Source organism: Xenopus tropicalis, chromosome 6, assembly GCF_000004195.4.
Source record: "Xenopus tropicalis strain Nigerian chromosome 6, UCB_Xtro_10.0, whole genome shotgun sequence".
Lineage (NCBI taxonomy): Eukaryota > Metazoa > Chordata > Amphibia > Anura > Pipidae > Xenopus > Xenopus tropicalis.
In genome coordinates this window covers 40,228,285-40,245,713 of record NC_030682.2, presented here as the reverse complement: position 1 = coordinate 40,245,713, position 17,429 = coordinate 40,228,285, and the positions used below count along the sequence as shown (strand labels likewise).

At 41.5% G+C, this 17,429-nt stretch overlaps 1 protein-coding gene across 1 annotated transcript; it reads right to left on the bottom strand.

Moving 5' to 3' along the window:
* Positions 1-5,298: 5,298 nt before the first annotated feature.
* gpnmb (glycoprotein nmb) lies at positions 5,299-15,306 on the bottom strand. Its single transcript, NM_001131042.1, is given in 11 exon segments — positions 5,299-5,862; positions 9,189-9,279; positions 9,408-9,613; positions 9,699-9,801; positions 10,103-10,273; positions 10,991-11,341; positions 12,309-12,467; positions 12,626-12,790; positions 12,868-13,011; positions 13,308-13,460; positions 15,054-15,306. Coding segments are annotated over 11 exon segments (1,764 nt in total). The 5' UTR covers positions 15,127-15,306; the 3' UTR covers positions 5,299-5,714.
* Between the last annotated feature and the right edge of the window lie 2,123 nt (positions 15,307-17,429).

Below are 17,429 nucleotides of genomic sequence, written 5' to 3'. Positions count from 1 at the left end.
ATCCTATGGCAGGATAGTGGTGCCACAAAGGGTGATGTAAAGTTTCCACATGTGAAAGAATCATGAACTTAATCACTTACCAGAAACACCTTTACTTAGGCATATACCAGGCACATGTAGGCTGTATATCCTACTTCATGGAAAGCTATTAAAACATATTATTAAAACATTGCAGTAGTGCAAAGCAGTGATTATTAAAGATTCCCCTTCAGCAATAAATACTACTTATGGATTTAGTAGATACATCAGAATATATATCCAATGAAGAACTTCTCAACGTGTTTTGTGTGGCAATGCCATGCTCTAGCAAGAGCTATAAATCTGATTTTCCTATGTAACATTTCAAACCCGAAACAGTCCCCTTTAGATGATGTATGACCTGCTGCTCAGTCTGTAATGCACCTAAATATTGAAATGTTCATCACTGGTGAGTCAACTATGGCCTCATAGGAACTGTGGCCCTGACAAGAGGTGGGAGAACTGAACACTCTCATTCTTTGCCAGCCTACCTTAGGCACATGCACACAACTATCAAGTAAGGTCATATAATGACCTTGTTTTTTGAAATCACAAATAAATTTCAGGGTATTTTTACATTTGCGCATTTCTTGGTTTTGATGCATATTAATTGGAAAAAGGTTTTTTGTTCTTTTTTTTTTAAACACAAAAAAAATACTGCCCTTATGTCTCAGCCCTCCCTTTTAGAATGTAAGCTCTTGCGAGCAGGGCCCTCCCCCTAGTGTCTCCGATCCTCATCCAATGTAACTGCAAACCATTTTTGTGAATTGTTTATATGTACATGTTAACTGTTCTGTCTTTTGTACCCCTCTATTCTGTAAAGCGCTGCGTAAATTGATGGCACTATATAATAAAAAATAAAGAATCATGAAAATAAAATAGTAAAGTTAGTGAATGCCCCCATAGTATTGGTTAAAGGAGACCTGTCACCCACACATACAAAGCTGTATGATAATATAAAACCCACATTCTTTTCTTTTTATTAAAACATCCATACCTGTTATAAATGTATGTAAAAATTGGATATAGATAAATGGTCTGTCCTGCACTTCATTCAGCATTTTCTACATATTACTGCACTCCTCAAAGTCTAATTGTGTATCCTGTTCATAGGCATAGGCGTTAGGTTGCCATTTCTGGTGCATCGATTTTGTTGGGATACAAAACATGCCATTATAATAGAATGCACAAAATGGTGCCTGCCTACTTGCTGTGATTGTGTAATTCCAAGACTGAGGGGAGCAAAATTTAAATAATTTATATATTGTAAGTAAACATTGTTTTGCTCAATTACCATGATAGAGAAGGATTTGGAATTATTTCTTAGAGTGACTGGTCCCCCTTTAAGAGGAAGCACAGGAAATTTTTATATAGCATAGCCTTCTTAGTTTGTTTTTAATATTTTTAATAAGTGAATTGGATGGGAGCTGCAGTATCATAAACATTACATAGTTGGTTGCATGTCACAGTTAGTTAACTATACAGGTATGGGACCCATTATCCAGATCAGTGCTGTCCAACTTCTGTTGTACCGAGGGCCGGAATTTTTCCGACCTACGTGGTGGAGGGCCGATAATGGAAGACAGTTTTGACCACTCCCCTTTTTGAAACCGCACCCACTTGAAACCACACCCATGTTATCACATGACCATACCCATATTAATGGTTGTAGTACAGCAAAAACCTGCCATACTCTGCCTGCCCTACCCTGCCTGCGTGTGCCAGACTCTGCCTTCCCTACCCTGCCTATGTGTGCCATACTCTGCCTTCCCTACCCTGCCTGTGTGCCATACTTGGCTGGTTTGTGCCATACTTGGCCTGTGTGTGCCATACTCTGCCTGCCCTACCCTGCCTGTGTGTGCCATACGCTGCCTGCCCTACCCTGCCTGTGTGTGCCATACTCTGCCTTCCCTACCCTGCCTGCGTGTGCCATACTTTCACTGTGTTTGCCATTCTTGGCTGGTTTGTGCCATACTTGGCCTGTGTGTGCCATACTCTGCCTTCCCTACCCTGCCTGTGTGTGCCATACTCTGCTTGCCCTATGATGCCTGTGTATATGGCACACACAGGCAGCCTACAGTGACACAATGCTGGCACTGCTCCTACAGTCTGCACAATAACTATATATTAAAAAACTTTTTAATTGCAGTACCACCTCAGTATATGTTCTTTTTGTAGTGTGCAGGGATTATTTGTGGGTTTCTACTGCTCCTGAGGTGTGAACAGGGGAACAATAAGGGTGATTACAGTCTGAGCCTGAGGTGTGAACACTGCAGGGGGTGAACAAAGCAGAGATTAAAAGGTGTGAACAACACAGGGAATTACATATTTAAACAATACAGGGGGATTACAGCCTGAATCTGAGGTGAGAACCATGCAGGGGGGAGGCAGTTAATCACAGTACTGAAACCATTTAAAGCTTACACAAGAGTAAGCCATCAAAGCAGCCAGACAGGTGGGGGGGCCACACAGAGGGGGGTAGCGGGCCGCCAGTTGGACAGCACTGATCCAGATAGTTCCAAATTGTGGAGAGGCCATCTTCCATAGACTCCATTATAAGGGGAAAAAAAAAAAAGCAAAAGACTTGTAATATTAATTTCCCTTCTCTCTGTAATAAAACAGTACTGTGTACTGGATTCCAACTAAAATAGAATAAATCTTATTTGTAAGTAAATTAGTTCTATTGGGTTTAATACATTTTTTTATTGATTTTTAACAATAGAATAGGGTGGAAAGAAGAGGGGAAGAAAGGAAAGAAGAGAAGGAGTTGGAGTGTAAACAGTCATTATAGGGTTTAATACATATTTTAATGATTTTATAGTAGATTAAAGTTTAAATGGCCCCTATGGCTAAAAATCCCTACAGGTTCAGTTCCATTAGTTGCTGGGCAGAAGGGAATGCAAGTCCACTTACGGTACATATGTATGCTATTGGCTCGCAGGTAGGGTGACCACTTCCTGCCTCACTTTGATATAGTGCTGGGAAAGGAGTGGCATCTTCCTCTTTGGTTTCCCCCTGAGGAACAGGGTGGATATTGCTGTGAGCCGGGGTAGATACAGTGGTGTGAAAACTATTTGCCCCCTTCCTGATTTCTTATTTTGCATGTTTGTCACACAAAATGTTTCTGATCATCAAACACATTTAACTATTAGTCAAAGATAACACAAGTAAACACAAAATGCAGTTTTTAAATGAAGGTTTTTATTATTTAGGGAGAAAAAAAATCCAAACCTACATGGCCCTGTGTGAAAAAGTAATTTCCCCCTGCACCTAATAACTGGTTGGGCCACCCTTAGCAGCAATAACTGCAATCAAGCGTTTGCGATAACTTGCAACGAGTCTTTTACAGCGCTCTGGAGGAATATTGGCCCACTCATCTTTGCAGAATTGTTGTAATTCAGCTTTATTTGAGGGTTTTCTAGCATGAACCGCCTTTTTAAGGTCATGCCACAACATCTCAATAGGATTCAGGTCAGGACTTTGACTAGGCCACTCCAAAGTCTTCATTTTGTTATTCTTCAGCCATTCAGAGGTGGATTTGCTGGTGTGTTTTGGGTCATTGTCCTGCTGCAGCACCCAAGATCGCTTCAGCTTGAGTTGACGAACAGATGGCCGGACATTCTCCTTCAGGATTTTTTGGTAGACAGTAGAATTCATGGTTCCATCTATCACAGCAAGCCTTCCAGGTCCTGAAGCAACAAAACAACCCCAGACCATCACACTACCACCACCATATTTTACTGTTGGTATGATGTTCTTTTTCTGAAATGCTGTGTTACTTTTACGCCAGATGTAACGGGACACGCACCTTCCAAAAAGTTCAACTTTTGTCTCGTCGGTCCACAAGGTATTTTCCCAAAAGTCTTGGCAATCATTGAGATGTTTTTTAGCAAAATTGAGACGAGCCTTAATGTTCTTTTTGCTTAAAAGTGGTTTGCGCCTTGGAAATCTGCCATGCAGACCGTTTTTGCCCAGTCTCTTTCTTATGGTGGAGTCGTGAACACTGACCTTAATTGAGGCAAGTGAGGCCTGCAGTTCTTTAGATGTTGTCCTGGGGTCTTTTGTGGCCTCTCGGATGAGTTGTCTCTGCGCTCTTGGGGTAATTTTGGTCGGCCGGCCACTCTTGGGAAGGTTCACCACTGTTCCATGTTTTTGCCATTTGTGGATAATGGCTCTCACTGTGGTTCGCTGGAGTCCCAAAGCTTTAGAAATGGCTTTATAACCTTTACCAGACTGATAGATCTCAATTACTTTTGTTCTTATTTGTTCCTCAATTTCTTTGGATCTTGGCATGATGTCTAGCTTTTGAGGTGCTTTTGGTCTACTTCTCTGTGTCAGGTAGCTCCTATTTAAGTGATTTCTTGATTGAAACAGGTGTGGCAGTAATCAGGCCTGGGGGTGACTACAGAAACTGAACTCAGGTGTGATAAACCACAGTTAAGTTATTTTTTAACAAGGGGGGCAATCACTTTTTCACACAGGGCCATGTAGATTTGGAGTTTTTTTTCTCCCTTAATAACGTAAACCTTCATTTAAAAACTGCATTTTGTGTTCAATTATGTTATCTTTGACTAATAGTTAACGGTTTTTGATGAGCAGAAACATTTAAGTGTGACAAACATGCAAAAGAATAAGAAATCAGGGAGGGGGCAAATAGTTTTTCACACCACTGTAATTCAGGGAACAGGGCCCAGTAAATGATTAGATAGCATCTCTCCCAGGCCATATTGCCTGTAGTGTAGGGATCCCAGTGGATAGGGAATCAGGATAGAGAATTCCTTGAGGGGATTCTGGCTACTACAGGAGAGTTTCAGAGGTGAAGTGAGATTCCTGCCAATCTGTCCTCAGGGGAGTGTTAGTCTGTATTACACTCTGTATGTGATGTTGCCTGTACCACTGGCCTCTGAGAAACCGAGTAAACCCTGTGACTGTCCAACAAACTCTCCGTTTTGTTGTTTGCAAGAACCTCTAGCACCCCCACCTATTTTTCTGTAAAGTAGTAAGTTGTAGTTGCACAACACCCTCACCTTCCACTTAGTGAAGGTCCATTCTGGGTGAGAGTCCAGTGTAATCCATGGTACTAGTCTGGTAAGGCAGGTATTGAACCAAAATAGAGGTTTAACAGAGGCTGGGAACTATGTTGAAGGGCATTCATAATTTCTTACTGTTTGTACATCTGGGTTCTTCATATGCGAGTTTAGTTGAATGTGTTTAATTTTTAAAAAATTTATATTCTGCTAAAGACAAACTATGAACAAAAAATAAATAATGAACAAAACATTAAATGTAAAGGCACGTATTTATTATACAGCAAATCTAGCATAAACGGACATTGCACAGTGCAGAAATCCATACATAGTCAGACAGTCCGTTTAATATGAAGTGCTGAAAATTAACATTAAATGAAAATTCATCTTTAGTCAGATAAATATTAAGAAGGCCTGTTATACAACACATTCCCAGGCAAACACAGCCCTAGAATGGCATATTGGCAGTGTTAAAACTGCACAACCCGCACATGGGTGGTATGGGGTGCAAGTAACAGTTTAAATATGCAAAGATATAAACAGTCACACTGAAGTGCTAATTGAAATATTACTTATTAAAATATAATTCCACTAATTTTACTTAAGCACCAGTTAGGTTTGTTAAGTCTTACAGTAACTGTTTGGAACAGTGACATATGGTAAATGAACCTATATTATCCCCTGCTTGGATTTCAGAAGTGGGTCCTGCTCATTGTTTCCTGGAAAGAAAGCAGATTTGACTTGGCTGAAATACACACTTAGCCCACGAGTATCACTGGTTGCTGCATTGTCAATAGGTCTGTATTCCTTGTATTTCCTGTGAGAGGAAAAATATTAGTCAGTCAATTGCTTTGATGCACCAAGTTCTATTCATAGGTGCAACTGCTTCTGTATGTTATAGGCACATTGCAAATATAGTGGTGGGTAGTTTGCTTCTTTATGCCAATGCCACATGCTGCAGTTTCTCGACCTGTAGAACAGACGTCCGCTTACCTCCATTTACTCCTCTGTCTGCATGAATGGTTAATGTGGCAGGCTTGGTGCAGAAAGCAGATTTCAGTGCAAAAAATGCAAGAGTATTTATTCTCATCCATTAAATATAGCATCAGCAAGTTACAGAGCACTTTATATACAAGGGTTACAGAACAAAAATTGGATGAGAGGACCCTATTCACAAGACCTTACAATCTAAATGGTTTTCATACATCTGTAACATATGGATTTAGTAATTTTTGATAAGGTGATGGCTGATTAAAATACATTGTATATACTTCCCTTAACAGGTGGGTCTTTGGGGAGCATTTGGTAGGAAGCAGCTGAATGCAGAGAGTCCCAGAGACAGGCTGAAGCCCAAGAAAACTCTTGCAGTGGAGTGAATGGAGTGATGAGAGGCAAGGTGAAGTTCAGAAGCTGAGCATAGGTTTCAGGAAGGAGTGTATTTTGAGATCAGAGCCAAGATACAAGAATGGGCTTCATTGTTAAGGAAAACAATACCCCCAGGATGAATACTTAACCAATAAATAACATAATATAAACTAAGTGATCTATTAAAGAATCTCGCCCAACTGGAAAATATCAGTAAATATTGCCATTTTACATCCTTTCCCTTGATCCACCATTTAGTGATGGGCTGTGTGCTCCCTCAGAGATCACATGACCAGAAATAATGCAGCTCTAACTGTAACAGGAAGTAGTGTAGAAGCAAAAAGGCAGAACTTTGTCACTTAATTGGCTGATAGGCCTAGCATGTATGTGTGCCTTGGCTTGTTTGTGTACCCTGAGAATCCTATGACCCCATGGGGTGGCCCTTAATTCTTAAAATGGCAATTTTCTATTTAGTTTTACCCAATAGCACATATGATTAAAAATGTTGATGAAAATGGTTTATTTAGATGAAGCAGGATTTTACATATGAGCTTGTTTATATGCAATATTTTTTTTTTAGAGACCTACATTGTTTAGGGGGATAGTTTTCCTTTAAGGGCCTTGAATGAGTGTTAGTAATTCAAATTGGATTCTAGATGAGATTGGGAGCGACTTATATGGAGCATACCTCACAACATTTGAAAAATGAAAAGAGGAACAAAAAGATTTGGCACACGCAGCGTGGCAATTTTTTGACCACGCCCACTTGTGGCCACACCCAATTACCACACCCCATTTAAAAATACTCCTTTTATATAGTTGAAATGGCGGGATCAGACACAAATGTGCTATGCCCTCATACTGTACTACCTAAGGAAAACAATATAGCAACTCCTACATATAAAATACAAATAGAGAGAAGGCAGTCAGTTATAAGTGACTATGTACCAGTTTTGCCACCCCATACACAGTACCCCCCATGGCACAATAGACAGTACCGCCCATAGACGCTCCGGCTTCTTCTGCTGCAACGGTGACAGCCCTCTTATAAGGTTGCGCCCGTGCGTAATGACGTCACATGTACACACGGCCGCAACCTTATAAAAGGGCCCGTCGCACTGCATAAGGAGCGGCATAAGTAGTAGCGCCAAACACCAGCCAACGCATCCCGCTGTGCTGGATAGTTCAATGAATGTCGGGACTTTCCTTGAACTATCTGGGACAGCGGGATGCGCTATCAAAACCAGGACTGTCCCGCGAGTGATGAGATAGATGAATAAGTCTAGCAGCAGTGTTTAAAACAGACCGGAGTTGTGAAAGGTGGGGTCTTAGAACACCTGCGGGGAGTAATCAAAGAAAAGACTGGAAAAAAAAAAAAGTTTGTTGCATCTAAACTACGGTCAAGGTATGTATGTGTATATATAATATATTATATATAATATATATATATATATATATATATATATATATATATATATATATATTATATATATATATATATATAGCGCTACTTATGTAAGCAGCGCTATACAGTAGAACAGATTAATACAAACATGGGATTATTAAGATAGATAAAAACAAAGTATAACAATAAATACAAGATAAATACAGTTGCAACAAGTTAGAGTCAGACACAAGAGGATGGAGGTCCCTCCCCCATAGAGCTTTCAATCTAGATGGGAGGGTAACTTACAGACACAAATAGACTAATACAGTATAAGTGCTGTAGGTCATAGTGGGTGACAATACAGATCAGGTGCTGGGTGAGTGCTCCAAAAGTTAGTCTTTAAGTTTAGTTTTAAAAAGGCTGAGGGAGGATTCTTTCCAGAGGAAATCAGGGAGGGGATTCCAAATGTAAGGGGCAGCAAGGCAGAAAGGTTTAGGGAAATGTTGCTCTGATGAATAAGACAAGATTTGGCAGGCGTTTGGATGTGTGGTATAAAATAGAGATGGGAGTCTGTATGGTTGAAAGGTGAGGTTATGGACTATAGGGACAATCTAATTGTGTTTTAGAAAGATTCATTTGGCATTGCAATATCCAAGATGAGATAAAGAAAGTAACTTGGAAAGGACAGGAGAGGGATCAGGAGTAGACAGGCAGACATCAGCATAAAGGCGTTACTGAACTCCAAATGACTGAATAGAAAAGTAGGGAGGCTAAGAGCACTCCAACAGTGAGAGAGAATGAGGTAGAGTTAGAGAAGGAAACTTCGGAGGGAATGATCAGAAAATAAGCTTTCAGCCAAGAGCAGTGTTACCAATGCCAGTTAAATACAAAATGTCTAGGGGGAGTTAGTGGTCCACTTTGTCAAAGGCTGCGGACAGATGTAAAAAGTATGAGTATGGATTAGCAGGGTCGGACTGGGCCGCTGGGAAAAATCCCAGTGGGCCCCCGTGGCGCTCCCCCTGCCCAGGGATATATAGCATATAACAGATAAAGCCCCGTTTTACAGAGTTTCTGTTATCGGCTAAGTAACCTGTGCCTTTTCTCCTTTGAATGGCTGCCCCCATAGATACACAGCAGCTTTGCTTATATAAACTATAGTAGCCTTTCTGAGGCAAACACAGCAGTTGTACCAGGGCAACAGTGCATTATACGGTTATTACTTCTATACACTTTAATTTTTGTTTTTGGATTCACTTTATCCGAGTGCTGGTAGCTTCAGTATCTTTGTTCAATGGCCATAGCACAACATTAATTCATGGTTCCCATCCAAGCACAGATACATTTTAGGATTAGAACACATGGAGACAGTATTAGATAGATTGTTCACTCACTTGAGCAGAATGGCACCAACCACAGCTAGAGCTATGACCACTAATCCCAGAGGAACCAAAACAGCTGCCACTGTCTTTTGCTTTGCAGCCCCTAAAAAAATAGCAGGAGAAAACAAAAAATTATATAAGTACAGGCCATTCAGCTTATACCATCAGACTAATTAGTAAATCGGCTCACACTAGACCGACTAGTAAATCAAGAGTTAAACCATCACATACCTCCACTTACAGACACCAGAGTACTTGCAAGAGCAAGGCTTGCATCATCACTCAGAGTAATGTTCACACAGTAGGTTCCTGGATCTGCAAAGGCTCTCCTTAGGGTTAGTGAGCACTGCTCTGCAGCAGGGACTTCTTCACAAACCATGTTCTGTGGAATCATGCATGTCGAGTCGGAAATGAGTGTGCAAACATCTGTAGGCAAACTGTCCGATTGGTGGGAAGGAAGTTATATTAGTAAGTATCAAATAGGTAAGCAAGATAGCCATTATGTCATTGGTCAAAGCTTACCTTCCTTGGCAGGTCACGACAAAGTCAATCAAAGCATTTTCTGTTTGAGATGCAGGCACCTGGACATTTGTCATTTCAATAATATTTACCTCTACAATGCCATCTTAAAAAGGAGAAAATAAAAAAAATTAAAACTATGAATCAATGTCTGTTAAATAGTAGATAAACCAATGGTGCACAAATTTCCTGTTGAATCTACCAATACCGTTCTAGTTACTAGAACCTTCCGTATATAAGGCTTAACGTTGAATCTGTTCTGTTTTCTCCGCTACTTTCTCTGTTATGGCCCTTCTTTCCCGTGGAGCATTAAAGAGATTACTCCAGCAGCTACTTGTGTGTGTTCTGCTCTGCATTCCATAGACACAACAGTCTTACTTGGAGATTAAACAGAGAATGCCACTTACCTACAACTGTTATGTTTGTTCTATAATGGCCATATCTGTAGATAAAACATCCTGCTGCTGCTGTTGTGGGCACTGCAGTTGTGGTGTTTCTTAAAGTGGTAGTTGTTGTGGGAGCAGGCTCCGTGGGAGCAGGCTCTGTGGTAAACAGTGCTGGATCATCTGTGGCATTTCCTGCCAAGAAGAGAGAAATGGCCACATTGTTCACGACTGGTCATTGTGCCCCTTGCTCATATCACTGAAAAAATTTCCAAATAACCATTAGCCCAGCACGAAGCATCCCTCTGACTAGAATGAGCCTTACCACTATAGCCAGTAGGAAGGATGCCGCATAGATGCTATTTTTGCTTTAGTTAAAGGGGGTTGTTCACCTTTGAGTTAACCTTTAGTATGATGTTTTTGTAGAGTAATATTTTGAGATTTGCAATTGGTCTTTTTTTATTTGTAGGTTTTTAGTTATTTAACTTTTTGTTCAGCAGCTTTTCGATTTAGAGTTTCAGCATCTATCTGGTTACTAGGGTCTTTATTGCCTTGGCAACCAGGGAGTGGTTTAAATGAGAGACTGGTATATGAATGGAGTACCTGAATAGAGAAATAAGTTATAAAAAGGGATAATAAAATTGTAGCCTCACAGTTAATTCGAAGGTGAACCACCCAGGGGCAGGCCGAGCCGGCCGGGCGCCCTAGGCAACCCGGTCGGCCACCTCTCCCCTGCATCGCGCAACCCCCCCGCCATGTATTTTGGCGCATGGAACACGTGGGGAGGGGCGGCTATGTGCGCCTAGGCAGCTGCCTCTTCTGCCTACCCCTAGTTCAGGCCCTGAAACCACCCCTTTAATAGGAGTGCCATAGACTGAAGATATACAAGGCATCTTGCCATGTCCCACTTACCAGTGGTGTTCCGAGGAAAAACGGTCGTTGTTGGCATAGGTAGTGCAGTGGTCGGCAAAGCTGGGGTTGTGGTCAGTGGTTTGCAGGGGCCGGGAATTGCTGCTTTGATGGTCAGATTGAGACTGAAGTTTCCAAGCAGAGTGTAAGTGTGAGTAGAAACAGGATTATTTGACACAAAGGAGCCGCTCCCATCACCAAAATTCCAGGCAAAGGATACCGCAGAATTATTGAGATAATGGCTTGGATCATGGATCTTGATGTCAAAATTTATTGGAGAATCTTTAATAAAGATCCTGTCTGAAGCATTGCGGTCATTTTTTTGAGAAATGTTCACATAAAAAGGGATTTCATCTGAAAAGGGGGGGACAAAAAAAAAAAAAGAAGGTTTGTTAGTTATATGTAGTGCAGTGATTATATCACCACCCAGCCAGGGGTGAATCTACATATATTTACAGTACCATATTTCACAATAGCTTCAAATTCTTAGCATTATGTAGACAGCAGTAGTAAATTCTCATGCTAATTGCACTGGTTTCAGAGGAGGAGGAGATTCTATAAAATTTTGGGGGGGGAAAGGATTCTCAAATTAACACATTATTGCAGTTAGGATTGATTGCTCTGTCATTTTCAGCAAGTACAACCAATCATTAGTTTGTAGGCAGGTTATAGATGACGGATGAAACATTGCCCACAACAGCTGATAATAGCAACAAATCAGGCCTTTGCTTTCAGTTTCCAGCTTGCAGTAGCAGAGAGTGGTAACTGCACTTGGGAACCCACCAAATCAAAATACTGACTTATCTGTTATACAACACAAGATTTTGTAGGATCCTACAAAACCTGATCCCCACAAATGTAATGCAAGTAACGTTGGATGGCGCGTTTTGTTCCATGCACCTACATCTGCCAGTCAATGTATTTCAAGCAGGAAAAAAAAAAAAATTTAAATAAATCTGTAAGACACCATCAGATTTTAAAATGTTGGATGCAGGCACAGCATGCTGCGGCACATCGGACGGCAAAGCTTCCGTGTAGTTCACACATCAGATTGATGTCTAATATCAGATCCATTATTTAACCCACGTAGCTACATCTTACTTGTAGAATGCAGTCTGCCGATCCAACACCATCCTACAAACTCTCCCAGGTAGCTTAGCTTTAAGGCAATCTGCACATACAGCACAACTGGTTTGTCTATTTTAATCTTTGAAAGAACCAATAAAAGCATTAAACCATTATTTAACATGTAACCCATTTAATTCGCCATCATTCTTGACAGCTTGTGTGAGCCCCAACAGATCAGCCAGTAAGCTCTTACCAGTAACAACATAGATCAAACTTGCTTTGGTAACTGGATAATGCTGCTTATGGCCTCTTCTATAGACAGACACTTCCAACATCTGCGTGCCGGCAGTAATGTTTGTCGTATTTAGTGACAGCAGGGCTGAAGATCCCCCAGATTGTTGGTAGTACTGACCTGAGAAAGAATGGCTGTTAGTAACCAGATAGAGTACAGTAAAGACTGTCTTGGGACGGGGCTGTATTTAGAAATGAGGAAACAATGGTAAAAGCACAAGGCAGTAACCACTAAACCTATAAAATAAGCTGTATTAGGGATATTTATGCAAGTCAAACCTAAAGTTTGAAAAATGTATATAAAGTTCCTTCTCCTCCAGTCACGGTGATATGGAAAGGGACTGCCATCTGGGAACTTGTTGTTAAAGCTGCAGTTCCCCTCGTTACAGAAATCATTCCACTTGGTCCAGTTATAAACATATTGGTCCTGAAGGCTAGCGGAACCTAGAAAAATAAAAAGTTATGGTTTACTGCATACACACATAGCCAAGTTCTTATACTGTCCAAGGAGCGCTACATACCATTTAGGCACTGGCTTTCATAAACAATATCCCCATTTGCATCTTCCTTCTGGCACCTGGGAAACTGCAGAATTACAGCAAATGTTATATTTGACCCTATCAGTGCTGGGCTGTCACTGGTCAAACGTGCCACCACCTTGCCACCTGGAAGAAAAAGCAAGTCAGACCTCCTATTGACCAGATATACAATAGCGACAGATATCAGTTGGGCAAGGGATAAGTTCCATCAGCCATGAACTGCACTGAAGTATAAGGGAGAGGCCATTTCACCCAACCCATATGTCCAACATGAATATCTAATACATTCTGCATAGGAACTACTTAATGCAAAGGCTCCAGCCCTCTCAGTATTTTCTGCTGGCTGACATAAGCTGATGTAGAAAGCACCAGAATACTATCATTACCTTCAATTCACTTAATGGGGCGGGGGGGGGACCTACCTTTCCAGCATTTTTCCCATCTTGCATCTCCAGCTTTCCAGGAAGGGTACAATTTCTCATCCCAATACTTGCTGCCAGGGGACCAACCATGCAGTCGCTTATGAGAGTTGCCATAGCTGGGCTGCCTTCCAAGAACCATCACATCATTAAATCCTAGAAGACAGGGGGCCCAAAATAACTTTAGTATATGCATAGTATGCTTTAGAGCAGAGGCATTGTGTCTGCCAAAGACCAAATGTTCAAAGTGCAAAATGGGTTGTTGCTTAACCCTTTAATACTGGACACATACTGAATCAACTGTGTGGCAAATTAGCAATTATTTAGATGCATGCTGCATGAAAATCAATTCAGTCTGCAGCATACATTTAAATTAAAAATTACCCATGCAGGATGTTGATTCAATTTGTGGCCGGTGAAGTGGCAACCCTAAAGTCAGTGCATTCCCTAAAAAGGAAAAAAAAAACTGATGCTCCCTAGGGCATAATGTACTTGACTTGCCTATGGTGAGGAATATCTTCACTGTAATTGAGCTACTAGAAGATGTGAATTATCTGTGCTAACAGAATCTTGATTAGAAACCAGAGGCCACTAATAAAGCAGGGGGCTAATTAAAGTCAATAAAATTACACAGCCTGCAATTCAGAACAAATTTTTTCTTGAAGACTCTAAATAGCAGACAGCAAGGGCTCTGACACACGGAGAGATTAGTCCCCCGCAACAAATCTCCCCAAAATGCCATCCCACCGGCAAAAATGTAAATCGCCGGTGGGATGGCATACGCGGCAGCGCGATTTCAGTGAAACACTGAAATCGCACTGTCGCGTATGTCATCCCACCAGCGATTTAGATTTTTGCCGGTGGGATGGCATTTCGGGGAGATTAGTCGCCCGCGAACAGGGAGATTTCTTGCGACTAATCTCCCCGTGTGCCAGAGCCCTAAAAGAGCAGAATGAATGATTGTTGCAGTTTGGATACTAGAAACCAACCAATGCCTGGGTTTGTTCTTGATCAAAATTTCAGATTCAATTCTAATATTAAATGACTTAGAGGCAGGGAAGCTTCAAGGTCCTGGGCAAAATTCCATTGGAAATTTGACACAGAATAACCCTCAAGCATGTGAAAATTAATATAGTAAGGCAGACACTAAAGAAAGGCAGACACTAAAGAAATGGTGCGCTTAGACATGGTCCCCAGGTGAGCCGCCCTAGTCCAACAGCCACAAGAAATTAAATTAAAAGAATCATATACTGTATATATTATTATATATGACATACTATCATATATACTATTGATTAAAATAAAGGGGTCTGCCATGTCTACAGGATGCTTCTGAAAAAGGTTATCCCAAGTGAAAGATGTTCTAGTGGGCCCTGTGGGGGGAACCCTAGGCAAATGCCCATTTTGTCTATTTATTAGAGTGGCCCTAAATAGAGACCACCATTGGGGGCTTACAGGAACAACTATAAAAGGACTACTGGGGCCCTGATTGATAGTTCAAGAAGACTGGTGCAAACCCAGATAAGTCTAATTGATAGATTATACCATGATGCCCTGTGACATTTAGTTATACTGCTCCTGAGAGAGGGCCTGTGTCAAAAGTAATCATTTAAGAAATTGAGGGATATTTAAAACAACTGATCCTGGCACTGAAACAAGTAACCCCAGCAAGAAATAACATTTCTCACTGAAACATCTGCCTGAGACATACAGGCTATAAAGAGTGGAAACTAAAAATCAAACACTCACGTTTAACCGCTTGGGTTCCAGAGAACTGCAACAGCAGCAGGAGCACCAGTGCCGCACTCACCAAACACTTCATCCTGGCAGGAGTTGGGAATAATTAGAGCTCTGAGCTCCAGACTTTAAATCAGTTCTCAGAAGCTGCCAGCTGGGGCTCATAGCAAGTCAGGGTGCACAGGTCCCTCCTCCTGCTTAGGAAAGTGCTTCAGGCTCATCATGTGATAGAATTAAGCAAAGTTGCCTGATTTCTGGTTCTTATTCCGCCCCGCTCGCTCATGTGCCAGTGAGTCATGTCAGTCCCAAACTTTTCCTCTGTATCTGGGTCGGGGGATTTGGACTGTTTTACTAAAGGGAAAAACAAAGCAGCGTCAGACAACCCACTTTCACTCAGGATCCACACTAGCACATAATTAGCTAACGGTTCTCACTAACTCTTAATTCTCTGTGGAATAAAAGCCCTGGTTTAAGACCAGAATTTCTCTTTAATGGTAGATTTATACAGCATGCATGGCACATGGTTACATTGGTTTTGTTGCATGGGTTTATATATGTATTCTTCATTGATATAACAACGTTACTGTGCTTCTTTTGGAGGCTTAAATATCAATCAGGACCCTGCTGACTCCTCTGCTTCACCTCACCATAAACCATAATTAAATCCTTCTAAGGCTTTTAATATTCCACATTAAATTAGTATTCCTTTTTAAAAACTGTGGTAAATAGTGTGCTGAAATAACTGCAGCCCTGCATACATTGTTTTACTTGTGTTTTTGCAATTTACGATGATACTTAGCTGGAGGGTATGCATCTATAAGTAGCAATTAGTTATATACCTGCTGCATAAGTTCAGTGGCTACTAAAGCAAATACAGTGCTGTTGTAAGAAATCGTCTTGCAAAAAAAGGCATTAACTCAAGGGATGAAAACATAAATTACCTCTTTATAGGTCTCTGGCAAGGCCTCACCTTCAGGCCCGGATTTGTGGCCCCCAGTAGAAATCCGGTACTGCTCACCTTGAGGATGCAGTGCAGTTTTGGGCTCCAGTTCCAAAAGGGACACTGTCATGATTTTTATGGTGTACTTTCTATTTCTAAATTACACTGTTTACATAGCAAATAATTCACTCTACCATTTAAAATTTTATTCTTGAACCAACAAATTTTTGAAAAATGGATTTCAATGCAGGATTCTGCTTGAACAGCTCTATTAACTGAACATGTTTTCCCATAACAGTATTCCTTTAAGAAGGATATTAATGAATGGGAGAGAGTGCAGAGACTGCAGTTAAACTGTCAAAGGCTAATGCCACACCATGCATATGGCGTATATTTTCGTCAAGACAAAAAAATGCTTGCTGAATATACGCGACTTACGCGCCTACTTGTGCCTGCACCTGAATGAATGGAATACGCTCAGGTGCAGGCACATGTAGCTGAAGTCCGAATAAAAATGCAAGAGAATGAAAAGTCTCGCATTTTTATGTGGATATCGCCTACATGTGCCTGCACTTGAGCGTATTCCATTCATTCGGGTGCAGGCACAGGTAGGAGCGTATGGCGTGTATTCTCGGCAAGCGTTTTTTGGCTTGCTGAAAATATATGCCATACACATGGGGGCACATTTACTTACCCACGAACGGGCCGAATGCGTCCGATTGCGTTTTTTCGTAATAATCGGTATTTGCCGATTTTTCGGAAAATCATCGCGACTTTTTCGTTGCCATTCCGAATGTTGCGCAAAATCTGGCGATTTTTTCGTAGCGTTAAAACTTGCGCGAAAAGTCGCGCCTTTTTCGTAGCCATTCCGAAAGTTGCGCAAAATGTTGCGATTTTTTCGTAGCGTTCGGATTCATTCAAGCTTCAGTATGGTGACTTTTCTTGGGCCAGGTTGGAGCTGCAGGGTGCCATTGAGTCCTATGGGAGACTTTCCTTGGGCCGGGTTGGAGCTGCAGAGTGCCATTGAGCCCTATGGGAGACTTTCCTTGGGCCAGGTTGGAGCTGCAGAGTGCCATTGAGCCCTATGGGAGACTTTCCTTGGGCCAGGCTGGAGCTGCAGAGTGCCATTGAGCCCTATGGGAGACTTTCCTTGGGCCGGGTTGGAGCTGCAGAGTGCCATTGAGCCCTATGGGAGACTTTCCTTGGGCCAGGTTGGAGCTGCAGGGTGCCATTGAGTCCTATGGGAGGCTTCCAAAATCATGCTAAGTCTGAAAGTTTCGCCCGCCGCTTACGAGCGCTCAATACTAAAAAGTCGCGACAAGATACGAGCGAATCGTAATGGCTACGAAAAACTCGCGTTTTTTCGCGCAAATCGTATTGGTAACGAAAAACTCGCGACAATTTCCGAAAAGTCATAAAGGCGTCGAAAAAATCGCAAAAAATACGAA